The sequence below is a fragment of the Lagenorhynchus albirostris genome, chromosome 8, assembly GCF_949774975.1.
Source record: "Lagenorhynchus albirostris chromosome 8, mLagAlb1.1, whole genome shotgun sequence".
NCBI lineage: Eukaryota > Metazoa > Chordata > Mammalia > Artiodactyla > Delphinidae > Lagenorhynchus > Lagenorhynchus albirostris.
This window is the reverse complement of record NC_083102.1, coordinates 23,052,642-23,080,420: the sequence shown is the minus strand read 5'-3', so window position 1 is coordinate 23,080,420 and position 27,779 is coordinate 23,052,642. Positions and strand designations below refer to the sequence as shown.

The window sequence follows — 27,779 nt, the reverse complement described above, 5'->3', positions numbered from 1 at the left end:
TCTGCTCTGTGGCCTCAGGCAAGTCATTCAACTTACAGTGGCTAATTTTTCTTCTCTGTGACCTGTGGCTCTAACAGCACCCGCTTTAACGCTGGAAAGTGCACTCAGCACGGGGCTGGGCATGTAGGCATTAGCTCTTATTACTTCTCTTACGGGATCTCTAACTGTCCCCCCAGCCATGCGGGCGAGGGTGCCTTTATTCCCATTCTACAGATGAGGAATCTGAAGAGTCAGGTGAGCTGTTCAGAGTCATGCTGGGAGTAAACCACAGAGCCTGGGTTCAATGCCAGGTCCTTGGGGTCCCAGGGCCCACATGCCTTATCATCGCCAGGAGCCCAAGCCCCCCGACACCCCTGGTCACCCTGGCTCCCAGCTGCTTACTGCTCTGCCCAACCCCTCACCCTTGCCCTCCCACAGTGCCTCTGTCGGAGCACCTGAGTATCGCTGGAGAACATCCCAGTCCTTGGGTGACCGGATTTGCTTCAAATTCATGGCCACAAGCCTCAACAGACACACAAGACTGCCAGAAATTCTATTACAATTCCCTGGTAAATCCAATCTCCCTCTCCTGAGAGGAGCATTTCACACCCTCTCCTTCCTTCCTAAACGTTTCAGTGGCCCTGCCCTTACCCGCTGTATGATTTTGGCAGGTTACTAAACTTTGCTAAGTCTCAGGTTCCTCCCCTGTGAAGTGGGGATAATAATAGTACCTCCATCCTGATTGTTATGAGGATTGTCGAGACAAAGGCTTACATGCAAGTTTTGGAATATGATTACAGGGAGCAGAAATGAGGGGTGGGGAGAGCAAGACGGGGAAGGATGAAAAGCCAATACAAGACTGCCTTATGGAGTAGCTGGTCGCTGCTGTGGGCATGTGTGTGTCCAATTCCACAGGACCATCTGTACGAAAGCAGCTCAGCCAGAAAGTGGAAGCACTTATCCATTGACATCAGTGCCCCGCTGGTCTAGGGTAGCACCGGAGGGCATTAGCTGCTCCCAGTTAGGTGTGAATGAGTGCTCAAGTGGGCTACGAGGGTGCAACAGGGAAATTCCAAAGCCCAACAGGAGAGATTTATAGCCAGGGCCTGAGGCAAGACGCCACGGGGATGCACCTGTGCAGAGCCGCTTGCAGACTGTGGAGAACTGGAATAAGGTGCAGCTGAGAGAATTTGCATACGTGGTGTCTGACGAATGAGACAATGAGTATAAAAATCTTTTTACAGTGTCTGGCACATTTTAAACACCCAAAATATATTATTATTTTTATTGACATCATCGTCATCTCCCGCTGAGGCCCAACCTGAAAAGGCAATATTCACATTCTTTATCTGCAACAGAAGGTACAGAAGCGTCTGGAAAACTCGCTCTGTGAAATAAAATCCCAGAGCCCAGAGGAAAGGGTGTTATTTGGAGAGCAGCTGAGTTTCCACCGTGAGCCTCTTTGCTGCCAGGTATTGAGCCAGATACAGGAATACAGGGATGAATGAATCAGGAATAGCGATGGCCAGAATGCCCGGCCCAGACCAAGGGAAGGGGAATGTGGATGCTGGCAGAGGGAGGGGCATGAGCACACGACCGACCGCAGGTGCACTCAAACGTCAGGCTTGGAATAAAGGGCTCACATTTCTCTGCTGGGCTAGTGGAACCAGATGCCACCATCCTCACCAAAATCCAGTACTTTCTTTAGAACAGGAACATTCTGGCTAGAGAAAGAAGGAATATCTCAGGCCCAGGCTTGAGTCCTTATTTGACAGGATGTCCCCATGAATGGAGTGGTGTTTGGGACCCAGCCGGGTGTGTGGGCACAGTAGCGTGCGTGGCTCCGTAGGGCAGCACAAGGGCTCCAGGGTTTAGAGTCAGTGAGTCCTGAGTTCAAATCCTGCTCCACCACTGACTGTCTGTGTTGGTTGATCTCCCTTTCTACCTCTTCCATTCATTCTCCCTCTCCACCCCCTACAGACTTTCGTGCCCTCTGGCTTCCTGTTGGGTCAGCCAATGAGAGGTGCAGGTGGGGCCTGAAGGGCAGGGGAGGAGAGCGGTTGGGGTATTTCTTCTTGGCCTCCTTCTGCTCAGCACAGCTCCCATGGTACCACTAGTCCTTCCCCTTATCCGCTCAGCCCAGGGAGTGGCAATGCCTCCCTACTATTGTTAGTTCCCTGGTGATTCTCTCTCTCTTTTTTTTTTTTAAACTGGCTGCAGCTGTGGGTTGGCTGCTGCTCTTTGGGTTTTTTTTTGGCTGCGTTGGGTCTTTGTTGCTGCGCACAGGCTTTTCTCTAGCTGCGGTGAGCGGGGGCTACTCTTCGTTGCAGTGCGCGGGCTTCTCATTGCGGTGGCTTCTCTTGTGGAGCACGGGCTCTAGGCGCGTGGGCTTCAGTAGTTGTGGCACGCAGGCTTCAGTAGTTGTGGCACGCGGGCTTCAGTAGTTGTGGTACGCGGGCTCAGTAGGTGTGGCTCGCGGGCTCTAGAGCACAGGCTCAGTAGTTGCGGCACATGGGCTTAGTTGCTCCACGGCATGTGGGATCTTCCCGGACCAGGGCTCGAACCCGTGTCCCCTGCACTGGGGGACCACCACCAGGGAAGCCCCCTGGTGATTCTCTAATACCGTGTCTACAGATCGGTAAATGGTCCCTCCTTTAAGTTCTCTTTAGCTAAACCCTTTTGAGGGGAATTCTCTTTTCTCCTGGGCCCTTAGCTGATATGCTAACCTTACCACATATTCTACTAAGTTACTCTACCTCCCTAAGCCAAAATCTTTCATCTGGAAAAGGAAGTAATAACCGCTACCGTAGGCTGGGAGAGTCTAATAAGGCAACAAGCATGTGATGTGTGCTTGACGCATGTGCAGCACCTGGTACACAGACGATCCCGACATAGTTACTTTCTGTTCCTTACCTCCTTCAGGTTGTACTGTCAATAGCAGCAGCTTGGTTTTCCCTCTGCCTTTGGTGGCTGGAAGCAAAAGTTTGCTGTAAAGAGGGAGGGAGAGAAGGGGTTAGTAAATGATTAAATTTTGTACTTAAATTTTGACCTTTCAAGTCACACCAGTTGTAACAAATGAAATAAGCTACCACAAAGGAATAAAGGCAAAGCCCATCATTACACCTGCTCCAGCCCTTCCTTGCCCATCACTCACATCCGGTGTAACCAATGGTAACAAGGTCTGTTCTTCCACACCCTTCACGTGGCCCACACAACCGCGTGCAAGCGTGTGTGCACCGCATGATGTTGTTTGGACGTGGTATGTGGGAACAGGCTGTGCAGCATCCCAACCCCCATCCCCATCTGCCCCTGCAAGTCACCAACTTGCCCCCAAGTCACCTCCCTCAGTGGCTCCTGTCTCCAGCTCCCTACTCCCCTAGGACCCTCTCTCCCTGCTCACAACATCATGTCCACCCCAGGAGAAGGTTACCCCGGCTGACCTGACCAGCTGAGCAGCTGCAGCAGGGGGACAGGGGGCGGGGATGTGCTGTTTATCACAGATCAGATATTCTTTTTTTTTTTTTTTTTTTGCGGTACGCGGGCCTCTCACTGCTGGGGCCCCTCCCATTGTGGAGCACAGGCTCCGGATGTGCAGGCTCAGCGGCCATGGCTCACGGGCCCAGCCGCTCCGCAGCATGTGGGATCCGCCTGGACCGGGGCATGAACCTGCGTCCCCTGCATTGGCAGGCGGACTCTCAACCACTGTGCCACCAGGGAAGCCCCGATCTGAGATTCTAATTCCACAGCTGTACCCCACAGCTGGCCACCTCTCCCCACAATTCAGAATAACTAGGCCGCCAGCCCCCTTCCAGGAAGGACTTCCTTTGCCCCTTAAAAGGCCTTCAGGGGTCCACCTCACTGTGTTCCAGGGACTGTGCCAAGCTGCAGCATGCCTACTCAAGTACCAGTGTCAGCTCACACACTAGACCAACACCACTCACAGGTTAATATCACAGTCGGAACGCAGTACTTCCTTGTCAGATGGAACCTGCTGGGATCTTAGGAGGGTTTGTGCATTTTTCTGTTTTGGCAAAGAAAGACCAGGGCAATCAGAGTGCATATCTGAACCTCGCAGCAGAGTCAGGACCTGGAGGGGGGTATTGGCAGAATGTTTCCAGGCGCCACACAGGGACCTCCAAGCCACGAGGCTCTCCAGCCTGGAGGGAAGCTTGCCAATCAACCTTGGGCCCACTGGAGAACCTGGGGCTTCCCCAATCTCTTTTCTGACTATCTTTTTTCTCAAAGACCGCTCCCTGGGGATCCCATTAGGGCTTGGAGAAGCTAAGAGGGTGGGGCAAAGAGGGGAGGAGATATGTGTGGCTTCCTGCCTGCAATTTCCTCTTCTTCCACCCATTTTGCTTCTTCCCATCCCTCACGGTCCTACTCTCAAGATCCCACAAAGCCTCTTCCAGTGGTTCTGAGCAGCACAGTCCAACAGAACTGTCTGCGATGATGGAAATGTCTATGTCTGCACTGTCCAATACGATGGCCCCATGAGGCTACTGAGCCCCTGTAATACGGCTAGTGCACTTGAGGATCTGAATTTTTATTTATTTTTATTTTTTGGCCGTGCCACACGGCTTGCAGGATCTTAGTTCCCCGACCAGGGATTGAACCTGCGCCCTTGGCAGTGAAAGCGTGGAGTCCTAACCACTGGACTGCCAGGGAACTCCCCTGAATTTTTACTTTTTATTTAATTCTAATTCACTTTAATAGAAACAGCCCTATGTAGCTAGTAGCTACTGTATAGAACAGCGCATATTCAGACTGTAAGGCAACTTTGTGCAAATTAGTGAAAAGTGCAGCTTCTCAAGACAGAATGCTCCCTTCCATTGGCTGGGAAAGTTTCGTAATAGAGCCACATTGGCTATGATGTGAATGAGGCCCCCTAGAGACAGAAGAGACAGTCTTGCAGGAGTTTGGGCCAAGACTTGCCATGGGGCCTCTGGTCAAGGACCTGATCTCACTCAGCACCATAGCCCCACTCCACAGTTTTGAGACAAGCAACATCTTAGACAGGGGCTGAGGGAGGGGAAGTGGCAGCTGTTCCTTCCAGGTAGTATGAAGAGAGGGGGTCAGATGGCAAGGGAGTAGAGGCCAGTGGGTCAAAGCCACAGCTGGGGCCATAATGAGGCACTGGATGTCCTGGCACAGAGTAGTGACCTCAAATTCCTATATGTTTGGCTTTTTTTTTTTTGGTAACAGCTTTATTGAGATATAATTCACATACCATAAATTCACCTGTTTAAAGAGTATAATTTAATAGTTTAGTATATTCATAGAGTTGTGCAATCATCACTGCAATCAATTTTAAAACATTTTATCATCCAAAAATAAACCCCATACCCTTCAGCATTCGCCCCCTCTTTCCCACCACCATCCGTACCCCAGCCCTAGGCGACCACCCATCCACATTTCTTCTCTATGGATTTGCCCGTTCTGGACATTTCATATAAGTAATCCTTTGTGTCTGGCTTTTCACTTGGCATAATGTTTTCAAGGTTTATCCATGTTTTACCATGTATCCATGCTTCATTCCTTGTTGCCAAGTAATGTGTATGTACCAAAGTATGTACCTTACTTTATCCATTCATCAGCTGATAGAATTTGGCTTGTTTCCACTTTTTGGCTATTATGAATAATGCTGCTGTGAAGATTCATGGGCAAGTTTTTGTGAGGACATATGCTGTAATTTCTCTCGGGTATATTACTGGAAGTGGAATTGCTACATCATATGGTAATTCTACCTTTAACCTTTTGAAGAACTGTCAAATTGTTTTCCAAAGTGGCTGTACCACTTCACATTCCCACCAGCAACATATGAGGGTTCCAATTTCTCTACTTCCTTGATAACACTTATTATTATCTGATTTTTTTGATTACAGCCATCCTAGTGGTATTTCATTGTGGTTTGATTTGCATTTCCCTAATGACTCATGATGTTGAAAATCTTTACACAAGCTTATTAGTCATTTATGTGTCTTCTCTGGAGAAATGTCTATTCAAGTCCTTTGCCCATTTAAAAAATTGAGTTATTTGTCTTTTTATTATTTTGTTGTAAGTGTTCTTTATATATTCTAGATTCAAGTCACTTATCAGGTATATGACCAGTCAATATTTTTTCCCATACTGTGGGTTATTTTAATTTTTTATGGTTTTTTTTTTTGCAGCACAGAAGTTTTTAGTTTTGATAAAGTCCAATCTGTTTTTTTTTGTTGTTGTTGCTTGTACTTTCGGCAACATATTTAAGGAATCATTGCCTAGTCTATGTTTAGAAAAATTTAACCCTGTGTTTTCTTATAAGAGTTTTACAGTGTTAGCTCTTACATATAAGATCTTTGATCCATTTTGAGTTACCTTTTGTATACGGAATGAGGTATGGATCTGTTGTTAGGTGCACTTATGTTTACAATTGTCATCTTTCTGATGCATTGCACTTTTATCATTATAAAATGTCCCTCTTTATCTTGAGTTACTTTTTTTGTTTTAAACCTATTTTGTCTGATGACAGTATAGCCCTCCAGTTTTCTTATGGTTGCTGTTTGCATGATAAAACTTTTTTCTATTCTTTTAGTTTAAATCTTTTTGTATCTGTAAATCTAAAGTATGTCTGTGGGACTTCCCTGGTGGTCCAGTGGTTAAGCATTCGTCTTGCAATGCAGGGGATGCCAGTTTGATCCCTGGTCAGGGAACTGAGATCCCACATGCCGCGGGGCAACTAAGCCCGCACTGCAAAACTAGAGAGAAGCCCACGCACCGCAACTAAGACGTGATGCAGCCACCGAATAAAAATACATAAATAAATATTTTTTTAAAAAATCTAAAGTATGTCTCTTATAGACAGTATCTTGTTGGATTTTGTTTTAATCCATTCACGTTACTAATATAGTTGTATTTGCATTTGCCATTTTACTTGCTTTCTAAATATATCATTTCCTTTTTGTTCCTCTATTTTGCCTAGACTGCTTTATTTTGCATTAAGTGAATATTTTCTAGTATAACATTTTTATTATTCCTTTAATGAGTTTTTTTTTAAACTGTATTTCTTTTTCTATTTTCTTAGTGGCTACTCTAGGGCTTACCTCTGGACAGTTTACTATACTGTCTTCCTGTCCCATCCGGGTAAGTTGTCCCCAGGAAAGGTCCTGGGCAGAGCGTGTGGGCAGGAAAGTTGCCTGAAGAAGGATGGCCTTGGACGATGGGGCACAGGAGGGAGGACTGAGGCACTGAGATAGCCACAGGGTGGCAGCCCCAGTGATAGACAGGCTGCAGCTTTTTTTTTTTTTTTTTTTTTTTGCGGTACGCGGGCCTCTCACTGTTGTGGCCTCTCCCGTTGCAGAGCACGGGCTCCGGACACGCAGGCTCAGCGGCCATGGCTCACGGGCCCAGCCGCTCCGCAGCATGTGGGATCTTCCCGGACCGGGGCACGAACCCGTGTCCCCTGCATCGGCAGGCGGACTCTCAACCACTGCGCCACCAGGGAAGCCCCGAGGCTGCAGCTTTGATGGAGCTTTGTGGGGCTGCACAGTCCTCAGGGTCACCTCAGATTTTATGAGTCAGGACAGATGTCCAGATCCAGGAAAACGCGTGTTCTAAGGTCTGGGCGTGGCTTATTGGTGGTCCTGTGGTCAGGCTCCCCTGGTAATTGCCCCTGCTGCTTCATCCTGCACCTGGAATACCTCTCGGTGTAGACCCCGGAGCTGGTCCACAATTCCCCTCAGCCCCCAGGGACCAACAAGTTGTCGGGGCAAGTCTCAGTGGGAATGGTGGCTACCCTCCTTTTCCCCATCAGCTACCACCTGCCTTACCTCCCAGGGTACTCTGAGAGCACGCACGGGTCCGAGGCCAGGCTCTGCTCCTCCCACCAGGAGGCCCGCTCTGGGGATCCTGGCTGCTGCTCTGCAGACGCGCACACTGTACGAATCAGGGTGACAGGTCCCTTGGTTTCTACCCGGCTGTGCCTCCCCTCCCCTGCAGCACCAACGCCTGACTGAGCCCTTTGAACCCAGCCTATGTCCCTGAGTGGCCCAGCTGGAGAAGGCGGGGCCTGGGGAGCAGGGTGGGGCAGGACGGGAGGCAGCCCGGGAGTAGGTTTCCAGTGTGAGGGAGGAGGAGCAAAGCCTTTCATCCTACAGGACCTGCAGGCTCCCCAGTACCTGATGGCCCACCTTGCCCTGTCCTGCCCAGCCCATGGCCTCTGCTTCTCTTGCTCAGGGTCCTGTGTAGGGCCCCAAAGTGGGTATTCTGGAAATAGTCCTTAAAGGCCTGCAAGGGTGGGGATCCTGGGAAAAAGGATCCACCTCCTTCTTAGTGCCAATAGGAACAGGCCCATTCCCATTCCTTCTGTCACTCATCCATTTTCAAATTTATCATTCATTCATTCATTCATCTAGGAACTCCCACCCTGGAATAGCTGGGACGCCTGGCTGTCCCTGGGTAGAAGCCTGAGGTAACCATGGGCCCAGGGTATGCTCCCAATTTCCCCATGAGAGTCCTCCCTTCCCAGTGGCTCTGCTTTCTCTCCTCTTGCCCCCTGTCCCCACCACCCTCTGCTTTTTTCTGCCCTACTTCATGCCTCAAAGCGGCTGAGCTGGACCTGCATGACACAGGCTCCCTTGATCTCTGGATTCTGGGTGGATTTGGCTAAGGGGAGGCACTGGCAAGAAATAGGAGGGTGGGAGAGTGGAAGCCATAGAGCCCCCAATCTTGCACAGCCACAGGTCCTGGAGGACAGCTACTCTGTGGGTGGTGACAGTTCCCTGCTGATGCTAGGCCTTGGGTGCCTGGAAGTTTCACAGTGGCTTTCGTAATCCTGTTCACATCTCTGCAAATGTTCTAAACTTGCCTCCGATTAGCTCCACCTGTGTCCTGCCACAACCTTGCCTCACACGCCTCTTACCTAGAGCCACCCACACTGAGGGTAGCTCCTTTTTCTGTGTCCCTGGGGCAGTCAGGGAGCCTGATAGAAGTCATCAAACCCCAGAGACAATACTCAACCTCCTGCGAGTGGGAGGAGGTCAGCAGAGGTATAGCAGGACGACCAGGGGAAGAGCCCAGAAGATCCAGGCTGGAGGGAGGGAGAAACGGAGAGGGTAGGGGCCAGGTGCCACCCCTGTCTCTCTGTGATGAACCCGCTCTTTTGCTTTTCTTTTTTAAATTATTTAGAATTTTTATTTAAAACTTACTTAGAGATCTTTAAGGCATATTTATATTATATCGGTCTTTTGCTTGCATTAAAAGGAAACTACAAGCTAAATACATTTGTTAAGTCATTCCTAAAATGTCTTGACATTTAGAATTTGGATCTTCTGAATGGCTTTTAAAATTTTTATTAATTTATTTATTTAATTTATTTATTTTAAACATCTTCATTGGAGTATAATTGCTTACAATGGTGTGTTAGTTTCTGCTTTATAACAGAGTGAATCAGCTATACATATACATATATCCCCATATCTCCTCCCTCTTGCATCTCCCTCCCACACTCCCTGTCCCACCCCTCTAGGTGGTCACAAAGCAGGAGCTGATCTCCCTTTGCTATGCGGCTGCTTCCCACTAGCTATTTTACATTTGGTAATGTATACATGTTCACGTGACTATCTCACTTTGTCCCAGTTTACCCTTCCCCCTCCCCATGTCCTCAAGTCCATTCTCTACATCTGCGTCTTTATTCCTGTCCTTACCCTAGGTTCTTCAGAACTTTTTTTTTTAGATTCCATACATATGTGTTAGCATACAGTATTTGTTTTTCTCTTTCTGACTTACTTCACTTTGTATGACAGTCTCTACTCTAGGTCCATCCACCTCACTACAAATAACTCAATTTCGTTTCTTTTTATGGCTGAGTAATATTCCATTGTATATATGTGCCACATCTTCTTTATCCATTCATCTGTCGACGGACACTGAGGTTGCTTCCGTGTCCTGGCTATTGTAAATAGTGCTGTAATGAACATTGTGGTACATGACTCTTTTTGAATTATGGTTTTCTCAGGGTATATGCCCAGGAGTGGCATTGCTGGGCTGTATGGTAGTTCTATTTTTAGTTTTTTAAGGAACCTCCATACTGTTCTCCATAGTGGCTGTATAAATTTACATTCCCACCAACAGTGCAAGAGGATTCCCTTTTCTCCACACCCTCTCCAGCATTTATTGTTTAAAATTTTTATTTATTTTTAATTCACATACAATGAAATTCACTCTTTTTAGTGTACAGCTGTGAATTTTGGCAAATGCAGAGAGTTGTGTGACTATCACCACAATCAAATCAAGATGCAGAACACTTGCCATCACTTCATGCTGCCGCTTTGTGGTCAGCCCCTCCCCGCAGTCCCACATCCACCCACCCAGCTCTGTTCTCTGACCCTATGCTTTCTCCTGGGCCTGTTCCTGAGGGGGAGACAGCTGGGGAGCGGGCAGCCTCTCTCAGGGGCCACGATCATTCCCTGACTCATACACGGGCCACATTTTCTATACAGACAACATCCCGGGGCCTGAGCATGAAGATTAAGGCCCCTAGCAGCCAGCTCCCTCTCCTCTCCCAGTGGAGAGCATGTCAGGTGGGAAGCTGGAGGTGGGGGGATAGCCCCAGGGAGCTCTGGGCTGGAGAGTGTGGGATCTGCATGCTTCCCTGGCTCTACCTGCCCCAGGGACTCAGTGAGGACAGCTGGCCATAGTGAGGCTGCCACCCAGAACCACCAGAACACAGGATGTGCTCTGGTGGTGGTGGGGGCTACTGCTATGTTTAAATTAAAATCACTTCTTCTACTGTGTGCCAGGCACTGGGCTAGACCTCACCCCACCCCCGCCACTGCTGAGCAGCAGTTCTTCACTGCTGACAGTACAGTGTTAACCCCTTGTGTAAACAAGGATACTGAGACTCAGAGAGGCCGAATGCCTTACACAAGGTCACACAGCTGGGACATGAACCCAGGTCTGTCTGACTCTAAAGTGATAAAAAATAAATAAATAAATAAATAAAGTGATCAAATATCACTCATGGTCAGGTTCAAATCCCAGTGCCTTATTTTACTAATTGCTGTGTGCCTTTGGGTAAATTGCCCAACCTTTCTGAACTTCAGTGTTTTCATCTATAAAATGAAGATAACACACATCCCTACCTTGTACAGTTGATGGGAGAATCAAATGTGACTCTGGTGTTTGGTGGAGAGTAGGTTACATGATAAATTCTGTCATGGGTTGAATTGTGTCCCCCCCTCCCCCAGATTCATGTGTTAAAGTACTAACCCCAGTACCTCTGAATGTGACCTTATTTAGAAATAGGGTCTTTGCAGATGTAATTAGTTAAGATGAGGTCATTAGGTGGGCCCTAATCCAGTATGACTGATGTCCTTATGAAAAAAGGGAATTTGGACACAGTGACGTGCACACGAGGACAGCAATGTGTGAAGATGAAGACAGAGATCAGGGTGATGCTTCTTCAAGCCAAGGAGCACCAGAGATAATGCTAAGAGTACAAAGAAGTAAGATGATAACTCACTCAAGTTTGCAAGGTTAGGAAGTAACTCAGCTCGCTTCTTTGTAAACGGGGATGTGTACGAATGATGCCCACGTCACGGTGGCTGCTTGTGACAGTTAAATGCAATAATGTATGAAAAGTGTTCAGCGAGATCCTGCATGTCTTAGGGGCTCATCAATATCACCTGGTTGTATTTGCGCCTCCAGCCAGCCCAGCCTGTGGCCTGCCCTCTCCAGAACACCACGCCCCGTTCCAACAGGGCCTTCACCAGCCTGGCGGTGCTTCTCCTGGCTCTTCTCCATAGCTTGGGATGGGCTGTCCCTCTGCAAGAGGCCCATGGCCTACTCTCTTTCCTGACCCCCATGGTCCCTGAACTGCAGGAGGACGCAGGATTGAGCACACTTGCTCTCTAGACGGCCGAGTTCCAGGTGGACCCAGGATCCCTGGGCTCACCACCCTCTTGCCCAGTCCTCTCAGGCACTCCCGTGACCTGCTACTGCAAAGCACAGCTTTTGAAGTGAGTCGGGGGGTGACGAGGAAGCCCCCATAAGTTCTTTCCTACCTGAGCAGGTGTCCCTTTCTTCTTCCCATCTCACCCCAACCTCCACCGCCGGTGATGGCCCCTGGACAAGCTGTCAGGTCACGTCAGCCTCCCTGCAGCTTTGGAAGTGCTGCTCCAGGAGAAAGGGAGGAGAATAGTCTGAAAGAAATCGGGGAGACTGGTCCTCAGACTGGCACAGATCGGTGGGGACTCTTGGGTCCTGCATGCCCACCAGCACCCTTATGGCCCCAGTCGGCCTGGCACAGGGGGCCTGGGTGGGCATCAGAGCTCCAGCTGGCTCCTGACTTGAAAAACTGTGAAACACAGAGATTCCAGGACACTGGCCTGGTCAGAACTCCCACTGGACTCCCCTCTAGCGAGTCCTGACACCCTCCTTCTCTAGGAGGACCCAAGAGAGCAGAGTGGTCTTACTCTAGGAGCCCCCCGGGGTCCTTCAGCCCTCAGGGCTCTCTGCTTTCTTGACTTTCTGCGCCCAGCATCAGAGGCCACAGAAGCAGCAGAGCAGCCTGGGGGAGCCCCATCTCGGGCCCCCAGGTCTGACTCTTACAGGGTGGTAGCCCTGGCCCAGGGGTACCTGGCTGGCAAGAACCAAACACCTGTTCCCACAGCTCTGTTGGCTCCTGGCCCCCAAGAGCTCCTTCTCCTACCTCTACCACATACGTGATGTCCTCAGGCCACAACCCCCAGCCAGCCCACCCCTTAGGAGGCCAGAGAGGGGCAGCTGGGACATCCCCCTCCCATGGTGAAGTGTTGAGAGGCCATGTGGGACGAATATCATGCCCCCTGCCCCCTCCCATAACCTCACACCTCACTCCAGGCCAGAGAGTGCCTCCTCTGGACTCCCAGAGCCATCCCCAGAGTCCCCTCCCATCCAGGGTGGTTCTGTCATCTTTCCACCATCCTGAAGTCCAGATGTGAGCTGAGAAGAGCCCCCCCCCCATGCCATTGGGCTGACCCTGCCATCCTGGACACAACTGAGTCTCTCCTCGTTTCCCACCTTAGAGGCACAACAGTCCTGCCCTGGGGGGATCCCGAGCCCTGGTTCTAAGTTGCAGGGGCTTGAGATGAATTGGGCTGATAAGCCATGGGACCCCCTGCATCCCACATCAATGACGGGTGGTCCTCGTGCATCTGGATGGGATCCTCTCCCCGGTGGGGGCACCTATGGACTCTGGGCTTCAACCAAGTCTGTTTGGGACAAGAGAGGACACTGAAGTCCACAGCTGGTTCTTGCAGGACTGGGGTGGCCTCTGTCCCCACAAAGCAGGGGCTCAGTCATTCCCATTGCAGGAGCCCTGGAAGACTGTGGTTTCCAGGTTGGACTTCCTCCTCTTCCTTTTCCTCCTTGTCCAAGTGCTGCATGCTCTCAAGCGAGTCCTCCAGACAGGCAGGAAGGATGGAGGCTCTGGCCCCAGCCCCTTCCTTGATAAAGCCCAGTACTGGGGAGGGAAGTGGTTTGAGCAAAACACTGAGCTAAGTAGATTTTAGGAGTGTCTGAATCAGACCAAGGGTAGTTGCGGGGGCAGAGTGGGGAGATGACGATCTGGGCAAGAGGCATCCTGGTGTCGTGGTGGAAGATACAAGTGGGGGAAGAATCAGCAGAAGGACCAATGACGACTGCACTGAGAGGCAGGGCAGGGGCGGGGCAGCGCGGGGTGCAGGAGGATGCTAAGGCATGAGCTAGGAGCGAAATCCCAGGGCATTTATTTACAGTGGATGGTGAGAAACCCAGGCAACAGTGAAACCGCAGGATCTGAGAGTTTAAGTAAAGAAGACATGCAGAGACTGGAGTTTCTGAGGTGTACCTGAGGGTCTCAGGGACGGCTGGAGCTCTGGGTCCAAGGTCCAGAGCAGAATCCGTGGGAAAGGGGGTGGGAGCCAGATTGCAGAGGATTAGGGAGAGGAGAGGGGCTGACCACGAAGGAAAGGGGAAGTAGCATTTGTTCTCAACAGGGTTGAGGGAGCACAGAGCCAGGACCTGGGATGGACAAGGGTGGCTGTGTAGCTTCCTGGGACACAGGCCATTTGAAGAGATAGAGTGCAGATTTGGAAGGGGGTGGGGTGGGATATGAGGTCTAGAGGCGTCTGCGTGACAGTGCTGGCCAAGCGGGGGACTTCCAGTTCACACCTCAGAATGCTCTGAGGAGGCAGCATTTAGTAAGAAAGGGGAAGGAAGCCCCAGCTGTGGTGTCCTGGGCATCGGCAGCAGTGAAGCTGCCACTTTCGCGTGTCATATCATGTGCTTTACGGGCAGGAGCCGGAGTGGCCGTGTAAAACCCTAAGTCAGATCGTGTGGCGCCTCTGCTCTGACTGTGCAACAACCCACGAAGCGCCCCGCCCCCCCCAGTTTTGTTACTGAAGCATTTATTGTCTAGCTCACTCCATAGAATGGGAGCTCCAGGAAGGCAGGGTGTTTAGACAAAGTAGACTTTGGTTTGCCGCTTTCTCCTGGTACGTAGGAGGTGCTCACTGAGCATTTGTTAAATTTAGGCCTCACAGTCCAACTGTGACCGTGATGTTATCATTCTCACCTTACAGGCAGAAAATGGGGTTTCCAAGAGAGTCCGAGGTTTGCTCAAAGTCACACAATTCCCGAGTGGTAGAGCCAGGGTGTGACTCAGCCCTGTTGGAGTCCAGAGCCCAGTGTCTCGCCAGCAAGTTCCTAGAAACAGAAGGACATCTGAGGACCAGGCCAGCCTGGGGAAGCCCGACAGCCCAGACTGAGGGGATGGGTCTCCTGGATGGGAGGTACTGGGGGCAAAGCCAGCTGTCATCTGCCCAGGTCTGTGCTGAGGGGGGCAGGTCCAGAGTTGGGAGGGGGTCTTGTCCAGCTGCCTGCTGGATCTCCACCTTCTCTCCCCACCAGTCACCCTGAGCTTCTTTCGGTTCCCTTTGGTGATGTGGCTGCCCCATCCCCATACACAGATGCACACGCGTGGTGGCTTCTACAGGAATCAGGCCTCTCACCACACCCTCAGTCTGATGCCCCGGCCAGGGGAAGTCGGGGCAGGGGCCGTCTCACCACTGGGAATAAGAGGCCTGGATACACGTCTCTGCTGAGGCTCCTGGGGCTGTGGAGGCCGAGTCTCCTCGTTCCCCGTGTACCCCGGCCCCACTGCGGGGAGCCGGGAGGGATCCCATGGGGGTCACCAGCGTAGTCTCACTTCCCCTCTGCTTGTACTTCACCATAAGACAGCATCCAGAAGCAAGGGGACCCTTCGATTTTGGAAGAGCCTGAGTGGTGCTCTCTGTCCTCACCCCTGCATCCTTATGCCATGTCTATGGCCCAGAGTGGTTCTCGGTTCAGGTTCCCCTGGTCTGGGGAAGGCAGGAGCCAAGCCGAGTGGAGCCCCTGCATAGCCCCTATCCTTGGAGCACCACGCAATGTTGCGATCTCGATAACATCACCTCCCTTGTACCACAGGGAAGGAGAGTCACAGGACCTGCCTAAGGTCGCTGAGCTTGAATGCAGCAGAGTTGGATGCAAGCTCAAGGGCAGTGCCCCTTCTTCTACACACAGCCCCCGAATGGTTCTTGACAAAGATCAGAGACCCTAAGGGGGGGAGGCCTCACCTGAGGACATGGGATCGTGGGGAGGCAGAGTGCAGAATCCTAGTCTCACGCTCCCTTAAGCTGTGTGTGGTGCATCTAACAATAAAAGAAGCCTCCTCTTGACTATTGCTCCAGATATATTTTCTAGTCCAACATAGAATACTTTCTATTAAGCACAACTGACCTCCGATGAAAAAGGTTCGTATTTTGGGGGCAACCATTTTCAAGTAAATAGCAGTTTCACATTTAAAGAAAGAAATAAAAAACAATCTCTCTATCCTCATTTTCTGCATCCACACTTTAAATTTTAAAAATATAAAATAGTGAAAGATTCAGCAGATACAAATAATAAAATACATATAATTATATTCTCTTTTATATTAGGGCTATGCAAGAGTGGGGGAGAGGGAGAGAGATGCAGGAGAGAAGAAAAACAGACAACACATGAAGAGTCATGATTACAGATCAGGGGTAAAGACCAACCTCGGTATTCCTGCAGAGATGGAGAGGGGAGGGGAAGGTCAAAGTTCTGATTCATCAACTAACTAATATGGCTGTATTTGTTAAAAAATACAGGCTCTAAACTTTAAAGTGCAAATAGTGTTTTTTAGAACTTATGTATTTTAGTTTCTACCTAAAATTTAATCAACTGATGTAAATTTCCTTCGTTTAAAAATATTTTAATTAAAAATTACTATAGAAAATAGAAGACAAAAAGACAGGAGTGGTCCCTGAGTAAGCTGATTCCAGTGGGAATCAGACATTAAAATCCTAAGTGAAAACCAGCGAGGACGAGTCTCAGAGGCTGGGAACCCGACCTAGCAAGGGAAGTCAAGGTAAGCTTTCCAAAGGAGGTGATGCTGAGGCAACATTTGAAGACGAGCAGGTGTTCCCAAACGAAGAATGCGCCTGAAGAGGGAACAGGTTGTGTGAAGGTTGAGGCCAGCGAGGAGGCCCACGTGTGGAACCGAAAAGCGTTCAGAACGGCAGACGGGTGTGGTCAAGATAGCGGTGAGTGAAGGGGTGGGACATGCGACCAAGGAGCTGACCCTGAGAGACCCGGAAGGTGATCAGGGAGGGGACCTGGGGAAGGCAGGTGCGAAGGTTGAGAATTAGAAAGGAACAGAGTAGCCTGAGAATCCCTGTCTGCAGGCACGTCGTGGAGGGGTTGTCTGAGTCTGGGCGCCAGCGACCCTCGGTAGAGTTCGCAGGCTGGCGGGCGAGGGCCGGGGGCTGTCTAACAGTCCGCCCCACCGCGCTGGTACGTGGCTCGGTTGATCGCCAATGTCCGCACCGATCTTGAGCTCCCGGAGGGACAGGCTGGGAAGCTCCCGGGCCCAGCCGAGCACCGCGGCAGGGTGGGGTGGGGGGCTAGGGGTGTCGAACGACTATTTCGCGCTTCCCGATGGCTGAAGGAGCCCAGTACTCACTCAAGGCTACCTCGCCGCCTGGCGTCTCCCCCAGGCCCTGGGCTGCAGGGGGACCAGCCTGGCCCGAGGCTCAGCCCGGCCCCTCGGTCGCTGGGTCTGCGCGGGGACCCCACGGTGGCTTCGCGGGGCAGGGCGGGGCGCTGCCCGCGCACCCAGGCTCGGCGGCCTCGGCCCAGGGGCGGGGGCGGTGATGCGGAAGTGCCGGGAGGGCGGGCGGACAGACAAGCGCGGCTCCGGGAGGGCGCAGCTCGGCCCCACCGCCTGGCCCGTGCTCCCGGGCGCAGCCAAGCGGGCGCACCGCAGACAGGTAGGTCCCGGCTGCCGCGCGCTCCTCTCCGCGCCCGCGGAGCACCCGCTGGCGGCGGGAGGGGGACCGGAGCGGGGCGGGCGCGCGGGAGGGGTCAGCGCCGGCTTCTCCTGGCGTCGGAGCTCGGTAAGGAGGGGACGCGGGGGAGTCGCGTAAGGCAGGGCGCGCCCCGCCGTTCTGGCGGCCTCCAAGATGCCTCCTACGTCCTGATTAGCGTGGGGTGCCCCGCACCAGCAGCCTTCGTCCCGAAGGCGCCCGGGGAGCCCGGAGGCGCGGGCAGCGGAGTAGGCACTGCTGCCAGGGGCGCCAGCTCTGCTGCTTCTCTCCCTTCGTCTCGCCACCGCCAAGGATGGGCAGCGCCTGGGCTCCCGGCTTGGGCCATGGGAGGGGCAAGCCCCGATTCCCCCTTTCTGTGCACTCCAATCCCTCTTCCCCTGGCACCTCTCATCCTTTCGAGTAAGAGAATGAGGTTTAAAAAGGTTCATCCTCCCTGGATCTTAAGGCCAATGTCAAGAATTCGGGCAGAGAGTGTGTAGTAAGATGGTGTCAGGCAGAGGCGCCGGCCGTCCTTCGACTCGTGCCCGAGAAAAGAAGGCGCTGACCCTCCTCTAACAGAGAGGAACCACGGGCGTGATACTTCTTAGACTAGTTCCCCCGAACTTAGAAACGAAACAGTTAAGAGTCTAAAAGTGGAAGGAAAGTGAGACCAGCGTGACCGTGATGCGGGATAGGAGATGGTGAACACCTGCGCCGGGGTTGTCTCCGCGACCCCAGAGCCGCCGGATCCGGCACTCGGGATCAGGGGCGAGGGGGACTTTCCCGCCCACGCCGCCACCCTGGGCACATCAGAGCGGGGACGACGGCGGGGGCGCCACCAGCCGGAGAAGCGGTCCGAGAGGCAGACCCTAAGCCAGCGCCCCGGGCGGGGTAGGGGGGTGGTGGTTCTGTGGGCTGGCCCAGGAGGCGCGGGCAAGCCACCCGGGGAGCAGCACCTGCGGGGGCGGTCCAGAGGGCAGGGCCGGGCCTGGGTTCCACGAGCGCCCAGAGCTGGGACGAGTGACCAGGACCAGTAAGGACGAGGGCGGGGCCGATGCAGGAAGCTAGAGCCCCTCGGGAGGGGCAGCTGGGCCAGAGCAGAGCTATCGGGCTAGGGCGCTGGGGCTTCCAGCAAGTCAAGAGAAGCCATGGGAAACCACCCTTTTTTACCTAAAGGCCCCATCTTGGGGTTTTCCCCCTGCGCCTTGGTCTTACCCCACCGTGCGCCCCAAATGAAGCCGAGAGAAGCTTCCTTCACCGCATCAGCTGCCCCAGAGCCTCAGCTATTCTCAGGGTGTGGTCAACTCACCATGAGAGGGCGCGGCTTAAGGTCTTGCCGGGGCAGGGAACCCCTTGCCTTCTCCAGGAGCTTGGTGTGGAGTTTGTGGGGAGACGTCTGAATCAGATAAACTCAGGAGGTGCAAGGGCTTTCTGATCTGCCCACTGTTGGGGGCTGCAGAGCTTCCTCCCCTAGGGGGTCCCTGGTGCCCACAATGTTCCAGGCTCCTCTGGTGGCTGGCTCCTGGGACTTCAGGAGATGTGGGGCCTCGCCCCCTCAGGAGGAGCTCCTGGGCTGCCCCTTCACCTCTGGGGGCTTCCTCGGGTCCTCAGCAGGCCACACCTCCTTTGATGTTCCCATGGAAGCTGATGCATGCACTTCCGCCTTTCCCCTCTTCCGGTGCTCAAATCCACAAGGCTAGGTCTGAGGGCTGCAGACCGGCTCAGCTGTCAAGGATCAGGGCAGACCCCCTGACTAGCCTGCCCTCTGATGGAAAATCAAGTCCTCTTCCCAGCAGCAGGTAGGGGGTGTAGGATGGAATTTCTCAGGGCTGTGCTATAGCTTCTGGGACACCCTGGGAATCTGGGTGGCTGCTTCTATGTGGAGGGAAAGTAGGGATGGAGCACAAAGGCACCGAAATTCGGAACTCCTGGCATTGGGATAGTCTGAATCAGATCTAAGCCTGTCTCCCTATGGGAGGAAGCCACCTTGGGGAGCTGATGCTGAGCCTGGTCCTGGTGCACCTGGAGGCAGGCAAACCCCCTGTGGCTGAAGACCCTTCTGTGGCATGCTGGACAGACCCTCTCTTGGCCCTGGTCAGACTTGTCATGGGAGGCTCTCTCCACAGCCCCTCCCTGTACTGCTTGAAGGGGTTGCACCTTACTGTCAAGAGGTCAGTGTTATAATTTCAACATCTTTGTGTTGAAAAGCAGTGTTGTTCCAGGCCAGGCAGTGTTCCTCGCCCTGATTTCCTCCTTGCCCTGGGCAGAGGACTCGACCTTTCTGGCCTCCCAGCTGCACCACCACCTATGGCACAGCTGCGGGCTGACCATGTGTGTGGGTCATCAGGAAAGCTTCCCTTGTCCTCTGTGTCAACAGAGCTTTCCTCTGTCTACCTTCTCTTAGCCAGAATGGCCTGCTACTGGTGACTGCCACCCTTCTATTCTAGGACCCTGGCCTTTGGGAGGGTGGGGATGCTACAAATACATATTGGGTGAAGCTCTCCAGTGCTGTGAACCACACAATGTACAATGACTGCCAGTGGGCTTGGGGGTTGGGGGATGGGCTACAAGGTGAGAGATTGAGAATTTGGTCTGGGGGACCCAAATGTGATTCTCTCCGCATCCCTTCCCTCCCCCAGCTCACAGTGAGTCAGGTTTCCGAGTTGTCCGGTCTGGCCACTTTCATTTCCCTTGGGGCTGGGTGGAGGCTAGTGCAGAAAAGGGAACCGAGCCACCCATCTTCTGAAGCCTGGGGGCAGGGCTGGACGCTCTCCTGCCTTCCCTGTCCCGGCCCAGCGCTGGGCACTGCTCTGAGGAGAGGCCTGCAGCTGAGACCCCTTAGCGACGTCGAGGTGGCACTTAGCTGCCACAACCCAACAAGGTACTGGGGCAGGCCTGGGAGGATGGGGGGTGTGTGTGTGTGTGTGTGTGTCCCAGTGCAGGCCAGGAAGCCCGCCAGGGCTTGTGTACTCCCAGAAGCCGTTGCTCCCAGCAGCAGTCCGGCTTGTGGTTGGGTGGCTTTAGCTGTTAGGAAGTTCTTCAACCTGGGTCTAGTCTGTCTCAGTGGAGGCTGTCCGGGTGTTGACTTCAACCCTAGTCTCTTTGTCACATGGTGGTACCTCTCATTCCCACCCCACTGCGTGTTCACTTCACCTACCCAGATATCCCATTTCCTTCAGTCATTCCTTCCCTGACAGGCCTGCCTCCCTGAGACCCTCACCTGCAACACAGCCCCTGCAGCCTTCCTCTCGGGTCTGGTCTCACCCTTGAGTCAGAGGAGGATCCTGGGGAGAGCAGGGCTGGTTGTGGGGCGGGGGTGGGGGGAATAAACAGCTGGAGGACAGATGCTTCCAACATCTGGTTGGTATTTCTTAAGTCCTATTTTGGTCCACTGAATGGCCGGGTGTCCGGGAGGGGGGCGAGTGGTGAGGAAGAAGAGCAGGAGGCACTCCTGGCCTCGAAGAGGTTTTGCCCCCCCCACCTGGAAGGTGAACGAGATGGGGAAGAGGCAGTGCGAGGCTGAGTAAGAGCCCCAAACCACTCATCTCAATGGAGAAGAGTTCAGGACCGCCCATGGCACTCTGGAGAGGGGCATGTGAGTGCTGGGGGGCCCACCCCAGAGGCCAAGTGTGGGCACCCTTGTTCCAGGAAGCACGGCTTCTGGAAAAGACCCTGGCCCACCCCATCCTCATCGCTACCACTCCCTCTCCATTACTTGTGGAGCATCTTCTGCGAGGGACAGTGGTACCAAGGAAGTAGGAGAGGAGCATGGTGCCGGGGCAGTGTGTGCCCTCTTACACACACGCTTGCACACCCATCTAACTCACATGTGCTCAGAAACTAGAGCCCCGGGTGGGAGGCAGCCTGATTTCTCATCGTGGCTCAGCTCTTTGTTCCTTCCGTGACCAGAGACAGAGTCCCCTCTGAGTCTCAGGACGGGGGTCTATGATGGCTTGGTCCTTTCTGTCTCTGACCCTGGCTCACAGGTTCCACCTTTGTCTTAGCCGGGTTTCCTAGAAGGTGGTTTGGTGAGGGGTTCTCTGGAGGAGAGGGAGGGAGCAGGGGTGAGGCAGGAAGAAATCTAAGCAAGGATGTGGCCTCAGCTGGAGCCTGGCTTCAGCCCGAGCCCTTGAGGAGCCTGGAGCACACATTTGCTCCACCTGAAGCCAGGCCACCAGCCTTCCGTTCCCGTGTGTCAGTCACCCACTGGCTGCGGGCTGTCCCCCCAGAGTGGAGGTGTGGGCCCGGCCTGGGACTGAGGTAGCGAGGGTGGCTCTGTGCTGTGCCGGCCTCACAGCAGCAGGGGAATTGATGCCCTGCCTGGCACGGGGCGTCCCGGTGGGGCACCCACAGCATCCACTAGAGCTGTACACCCCCTCCTTCCTTCCCCCCAAACACAAAGCCCACATGCAGGGACCCTGTGACAGGAAAGCTGGTGGCTGGAGAGGAGAACTGACTTGAGCACCTGGATGGACGGCAGTGACTCCGGCCGCCCGTGCTGGAGGAAGGGAAAGCCCTAACGGCCCAGCCCATGCCTCGGCCCCCCCCCCCAAGCACCCACACGTCCCCTGCTGCAGGGAACGGCCAGCTGACGTGCCGATGTGCTCCCCCTCTGCTCTCTCTGGCAGACGCCTTTGCCATGAACCAGCCTGCCCCCGCTGCCCTTCCTCCGCCCCGCCGCGTACGGCTGAAGCCCTGGCTGGTGGCCCAGGTGAACAGCTGCCAGTACCCGGGGCTTCAGTGGGTCAATGGGGAAAAGAAATGCTTCTATATCCCCTGGCGCCATGCCACGCGGCACGGCCCCAGCCAGGATGGAGATAACACCATCTTCAAGGTAAGCCCTGGACAGGCGTACCGCCTGGACCTCTGAGGCCCCCCTCCCTAGAAGAGAACTCCCTCTACATCTCAGACTGGCCACTCTCCTAGCTGCCTTGCTGCGGGTGACCCCAGGCCTGGGCTAAGGGGCCGCAGGCATCATCACAGTGCACATCTTTCTAACCTGATCCCCAGAGCAAGGTGAGGACTGAGGGACCCCCCAGGAGACCTTTCAGTAACTCTTTCTCTTCCTCCTTGTTCTTGTGTCATTTTCATCACACGTGAGTGCCTGTCCAGGGTGCACGTTTGGTGTACACAGACGCTAAAAGAACACCACAGAATTCCCCCTTAATCTTAATACTAGGAGGTAACTACTGTGAATATTTTTTGCTTACATTTCCAGTTTTCTGCATGTGTGTGTATATGAAGTGCAAACATGGAATCAAACCATAGATTCTATTTTATAACCTGTATTTTTCACCCAACATCAGGACTAGCTTTCCTCTCCAACAAATGCCACAGCACCTTTAGTGACCACTGAATGTTCCACTGGAGGGGTCAGCACACTTTAGTCACCCAGTCCCAGTCTTTGGACGCCTCAGGTGGCTTTCAGGGTCTCTTGTGTTGAAGACCACATTGCCATGGACGCCCTCTAAACTCTTACCCATGGTACATCTTAAATGATTTTCTTTGGGGTTAGTTCCTCATTAAACGTTTCTGGGTCAAAGGGAATGCTTCGTTTTAAAGCTTTGGCTATGTATTTCTTAGTCTTTGCCTTTGGTATTTACCTTTTCAAGGTTCCTTTCAAATCCATTTCTTATTTTTGAATAGGTAACACGGTCATACAATTCAACATTTAAGAAGTGCAAAATGTCTCCCTTATGGGAGACTGTCCCTGAGGCACCCAACCCCCTCCTTTGGGGCAATTAGTATTATCAGTTTCTTGTTTATCCTTCCTGAGAGATTTTTGTGCATATACAAGCAAATGTATACCTATGCTTTCCCCAACTTTTGACAAAAATGGTAGATGTTTACATACTCTTCTGTACCTCATTTCTTGAAGATTACAACATGTTAGTGTATCAAAACTTCCCTGTTTTTGTTTTGTTTTTCTTGCTGCCCAGTATTCCATTCTATGGATTGGCCATAATTTAACCAGCTCCCATTAATGGACATTTAGATTATTTGGGGTCTTTTTCTTTTGTAAACAGAGCCGCAGTGAATAACCTCGTACGTGCAAACTTTTGTGCGGATGCTTCTGCATCCGTAGGATAAATTCCCAGAAGCCAAATTGCTGGGTTAAAGGGCAGAAACATTTGTAATCTTGATATCAACCAAACTGCCCTCCAAAATAATAATACCAGGAGTTCCCTGGTGGTCTGTAGTGGTTAGGATTTGGTACTTTCACTGCCACCGCCCGGGTTCAATCCCTGGTCAGGGAACTGAGATCCCACAAGCCGTGCAGCGGGGCCAAAAAATAATAATAATTATGATAATTATAATAATACCAACAGCTGAAGTGTACGGAGTCCATCCCAAGTGCAGACACAATTCAGAGAGTTTATGTGCATTAGCCCTGAGTCTTCACCGCCACACTGCAAGGTAGGCACTGTGTTGGGGAGATCAAAGCAAAGAGAGGCCAAGTAACCCGCCCTGGCACACAGCGGGCGGTGGCAGATTCCGGATTCAGTTCTGCTCCAGATCCCATGCTCTTATCCACCATGTTACCCCATCCTCCTCAGAGACTGTACCTATTTGCCACCTTAGGACCAGTGAGTACAATGCCCTTCAAAGCACCTAGATTTCCTTTCGCTTGTTGGAGCCCCAAGGGACTGGCGTCCTATCTCCCACCTTGCAAACGGACACTTGGGCTCCACCAGTGTGTCGCTGAAGGTTTCACCGCACAGCAGCGACTCCCACTGGCCAGGAGGGGCTTTTGTGAGGGGTGAGGTTCTCTGTGGTCGCCTGTCTTGTCTTCCTGACCTAGGCCTGGGCCAAGGAGACAGGAAAGTACACCGAGGGGGTGGACGAGGCCGATCCGGCCAAGTGGAAGGCCAACCTGCGCTGTGCCCTTAACAAGAGCCGTGACTTTCGCCTCATCTATGATGGGCCCCGGGACATGCCGCCTCAGCCCTACAAGATCTATGAGGTCTGCTCCAATGGCCCCACTCCTGCAGGTATCCTGTCTGGCCCTGTGTGGGACACCTGGGAGGCTATGCAGGAAGGGCCAGGGGCCCCTCCAACGAGCAGTGGTCGGGGCATGCTGCTAGGTCATAACATCCAGGGCTCCCAGGAGTGGATCATTTGTGAGGCCAGGAATGGCTTGGCATGGACCAGGCCCCCAGGTTTGTCTTCCTCAACCCATCCTGGTTCTTGGCTCTTGGCTCCAGTGAATGTAGGTCGGGTGGCCCAGGGAGCAGAGTGCCGTGGGGTCAGGGGCATCCCTAGTGATTGCTGGTGGCTGTGCGGCCCTTCACTCACTCTGTTTGGGCAGCTCTGGGCAGGGGGAGAAGCCACAGCAGGAGCTGCCACATGGAACCCTGGTGGCCTTCCTCCTCCTCCCCCACTGAACTCCTTCTTTTCTCTCCCTCACTCTGCAGAGTCACAGCCCAGTGAGGATTACACTCTCGGTACAGGAGAGGAGGAGGAGGAGGAAGAGGAAGAGGTGAGCTCCGGGGCCGCTCTTCGCAGCGTCTGCCTGTGCTGAAGCAGTGGGCCTTGCTAGGGCGTTTCTGCTGTCCTACTCTGCTGTAGGATGGAGCAGTTCCATTCCTCTGGAGCCCTGCTGCTGTTTCTGCAGCTCTTCTCTGAGTTTCTTCTCTCGGGATTCTGGAGACAGGAACAAAGTCACCACCTTGAACCTCCCTGGGACTTTGTTGGTATAAAGCATGCTCACATATGGTCTTGCCCTCAGCAGTTGGGGCTTAGTAGTTATTACCACCTGCAGAAGGCAGAAACTGGGGCACTGAGAGCCTACTGACGTGCCTGGGATGGCCGAGCTGGGCCTGGAGGCAGGTTCTGGCCTCGCCTAAGCGGAAGACCAGGGAATTGCCTTGTGGGTCTCATTCTTTAGCATCAGATCAATTTAATAACCTGTCCTCCCTTCTCTCTCTCTGACCTCCTCCCTCCTTTGCCTGTGTCTTCCTTTCAGCTCCAGAGGATGTTACCAAGCCTGAGCCTCACAGGTGGGGCTGGGAGGCGGTGTGGTTGGGGGTTTAGTATAAGGAGGAGCTGCAGGTACCACGGGTACCTGGGAGGGGGCTGAAGGGAGGCTGGGGGCGGCCCAGGGCTGGGAGTAGGTGGGCCTGGGAGGCAGCTCCTGGAAATGGCATTGAAGCTTTGTCCGCCGCCACCTTCCGTAGAAGCAGTGCAGCCCGGTCCCCCCATGGCACCCTATTCTTTATCCAAAGAGGATGTCAAGTGGCCATCCATTCTCCAGCCGCCTGTGGTGCTGGGTCCCCCTGCCCCTGGCAACCCTGCTGACTATGGGGAGCTGCTTTCTGAGGTCCTGCCAAACCCACAGCCTGGGACCCTGGCTGCCAGCCTGCCCCCCACAGGCGAACAACTCCTGCCCGACCTGCTGATCAGCCCTCACATGCTGCCTCGTAAGGACCCTGGGGGGGCTGGGCCGGGAAAAGCAGCGCTGGGAATGTGGAGGATGACGAGGAGAACAAAAACGCTCACACCAGTCCCTGCTTGGGTGGAGGAAGGAAGTGGGAGAGCTGAAGATGGCCTGGCCATGGGGCAGAGAGGGCAGAGAAAGTCAGTGGGCTGTGGAATGGGGAGGCGTGGGGCTCACGGGTGGGGCGGGGCCGCCCCTCTGCCCTACAGTGACCGACCTGGAGATCAAGTTCCAGTACCGGGGGAGGCCACCCCGGGCCCTCACCATCAGCAACCCCCATGGCTGCCGGCTCTTCTACAGCCAGCTGGAGGCCACCCAGGAGCAGGTGGAGCTCTTTGGCCCTGTGAGTCTAGAACAAGTGCGCTTCCCCAGCCCCGAGGACATCCCCAGCGACAAGCAGCGCTTTTATACCAACCAGCTGCTGGATGTCCTGGACCGCGGGCTCATCCTCCAGCTACAAGGCCAGGATCTGTATGCCATCCGCCTGTGCCAGTGCAAGGTGTTCTGGAGCGGGCCCTGCGCCTCAGCCCATGGCTCACACCCCAACCCCATCCAGCGGGAGGTCAAGACCAAGCTCTTCAGCCTGGAGCATTTTCTCAATGGTGAGGGCCCCATGTCGTGTTCCTCTTGGTCTCCTTTCATCCAGGGGCATGGGCCAGCCTCTGATTAAGGGTCTCAATCTCAATGCAGAGCTCATCCTGTTCCAGAAGGGCCAGACCAACACCCCACCACCGTTTGAGATCTTCTTCTGCTTTGGGGAGGAGTGGCCTGATCGCAAACCCCGAGAGAAGAAGCTCATCACTGTACAGGTATACTCCCACCCCCCACCCCCCACCTCTGCTTTGGTTTGAATATTGGGGAATCCTGGGGCTAGGCCCTTGCCCCACCCAGGGTGGAGGCGCAGGGCCCTCTGGGTGGTGTGAACTCAGTGGTCAGAGTTAATCAAGGATCAGTGCTGCCCACACATAAGCAGCCTTTTTATGAAGTAGAAGTTGGTGCCCCGTCTTCCTGGTGGATGCAGCCCACCACCTGACCCCTGGAGGACGCCTTCATGCACAGCTGGGTTGGACAGCCCTGCCAAGGTTCTCCCTGTCCTTTCTCCTCTTTGCCCCCCAGGTGGTGCCTGTAGCAGCTCGGCTGCTGCTGGAGATGTTCTCAGGGGAGCTTTCTTGGTCGGCTGATAGCATCCGGCTACAGATCTCAAACCCAGACCTCAAAGACCGCATGGTAGAACAGTTCAAGGAGCTCCATCACATCTGGCAGTCCCAGCAGCAGCTGCAGCCTGTGGCCCAAGCCCCTCCTGTGGCAGGCCTCAGTGCTGGCCAGGGGCCCTGGCCCATGCACCCAGTCGGCATGCAGTAATGCGGCTGCAGACAGTGAGTGGCCCAGGCTTCCAGGGTGGCTGTGCAGACTGATGTGGAGGTGCGATGGCCTCAGTGGGCACCTGGTGGGCAGCAGGGTCCTATCTCTGGGTTCTCTGGAAGTGGATCTGGGTCACGAAGAAGAGGGAAAAGAGGCCCGAGTTCCAGGTTCTCCTTAGAAGCTGACGGAAACTGGAAGCCAATTTTGCTTTGAGGACTCTGTCTTCCTGGATATGCCTCTCCTGGGCTGGGTGGGGGAACTGGGGGAACTGAGCCATCGGCACCAGTGAGGAGGGAAAGAACTCCTCCTGGCTCCAGGGGGCCTAGTTGTACAGAGGGAGTTGCCCCAGAGTGACCCATACTTGTGGTTGCCCCCATTTCTTCTGGCAAAAAGAGCCAAGTGCTGTGGCTCAGGTCTCCCTGGCAGGTCCTCTGCAGGGCATGGAGCGGATATTGGGGTTCCCTAGCTTGAGCCCCACTTCCTCATCTTTCTTCCTCCAGAGACAGAGATGAGCACTTACGTATTACACCAGATACTTAAGGCTGGCAGCTACCTCCCTTCAGAGTCTAAGATCCTGGGGTAGAAAGTGGAATTTTACGTATTTTTGGATTAATAAATATTAAAAAAGAGACTCA

General features: G+C 53.5%; 1 protein-coding gene and 1 long non-coding RNA gene across 6 annotated transcripts; one reads left to right on the top strand and one right to left on the bottom strand.

The window, feature by feature from the left end:
• Positions 1–1,280: 1,280 nt before the first annotated feature.
• Positions 1,281–17,414, bottom strand: LOC132524584 (uncharacterized). Its single transcript, XR_009541928.1, has 5 exons — positions 17,003–17,414; positions 14,552–14,682; positions 12,021–12,158; positions 2,893–2,966; positions 1,281–1,703 (listed from the first exon to the last, which is right to left on the bottom strand). It is a non-coding gene; the product is annotated as an uncharacterized LOC132524584 (long non-coding RNA).
• On the top strand, positions 17,179–27,779 carry IRF5 (interferon regulatory factor 5). 5 transcript variants are annotated; one of them, XM_060156723.1, is made up of 9 exons: positions 17,179–17,309; positions 21,974–22,179; positions 24,148–24,337; positions 24,761–24,825; positions 25,312–25,345; positions 25,523–25,765; positions 25,992–26,384; positions 26,473–26,591; positions 26,899–27,779. In XM_060156723.1, exons 2-9 carry the CDS (start codon positions 21,985–21,987, stop codon positions 27,142–27,144), a joined length of 1,485 nt encoding a protein of 494 aa, XP_060012706.1. In that variant the 5' UTR covers positions 17,179–17,309; positions 21,974–21,984; the 3' UTR covers positions 27,145–27,779. The 5 variants fall into 5 exon arrangements, with proteins under 5 accessions (XP_060012706.1, XP_060012707.1, XP_060012704.1 ...); XM_060156724.1 differs by lacking the exon at positions 17,179–17,309 and adding an exon at positions 17,322–17,435; XM_060156721.1 differs by lacking the exon at positions 17,179–17,309 and adding an exon at positions 17,514–19,144.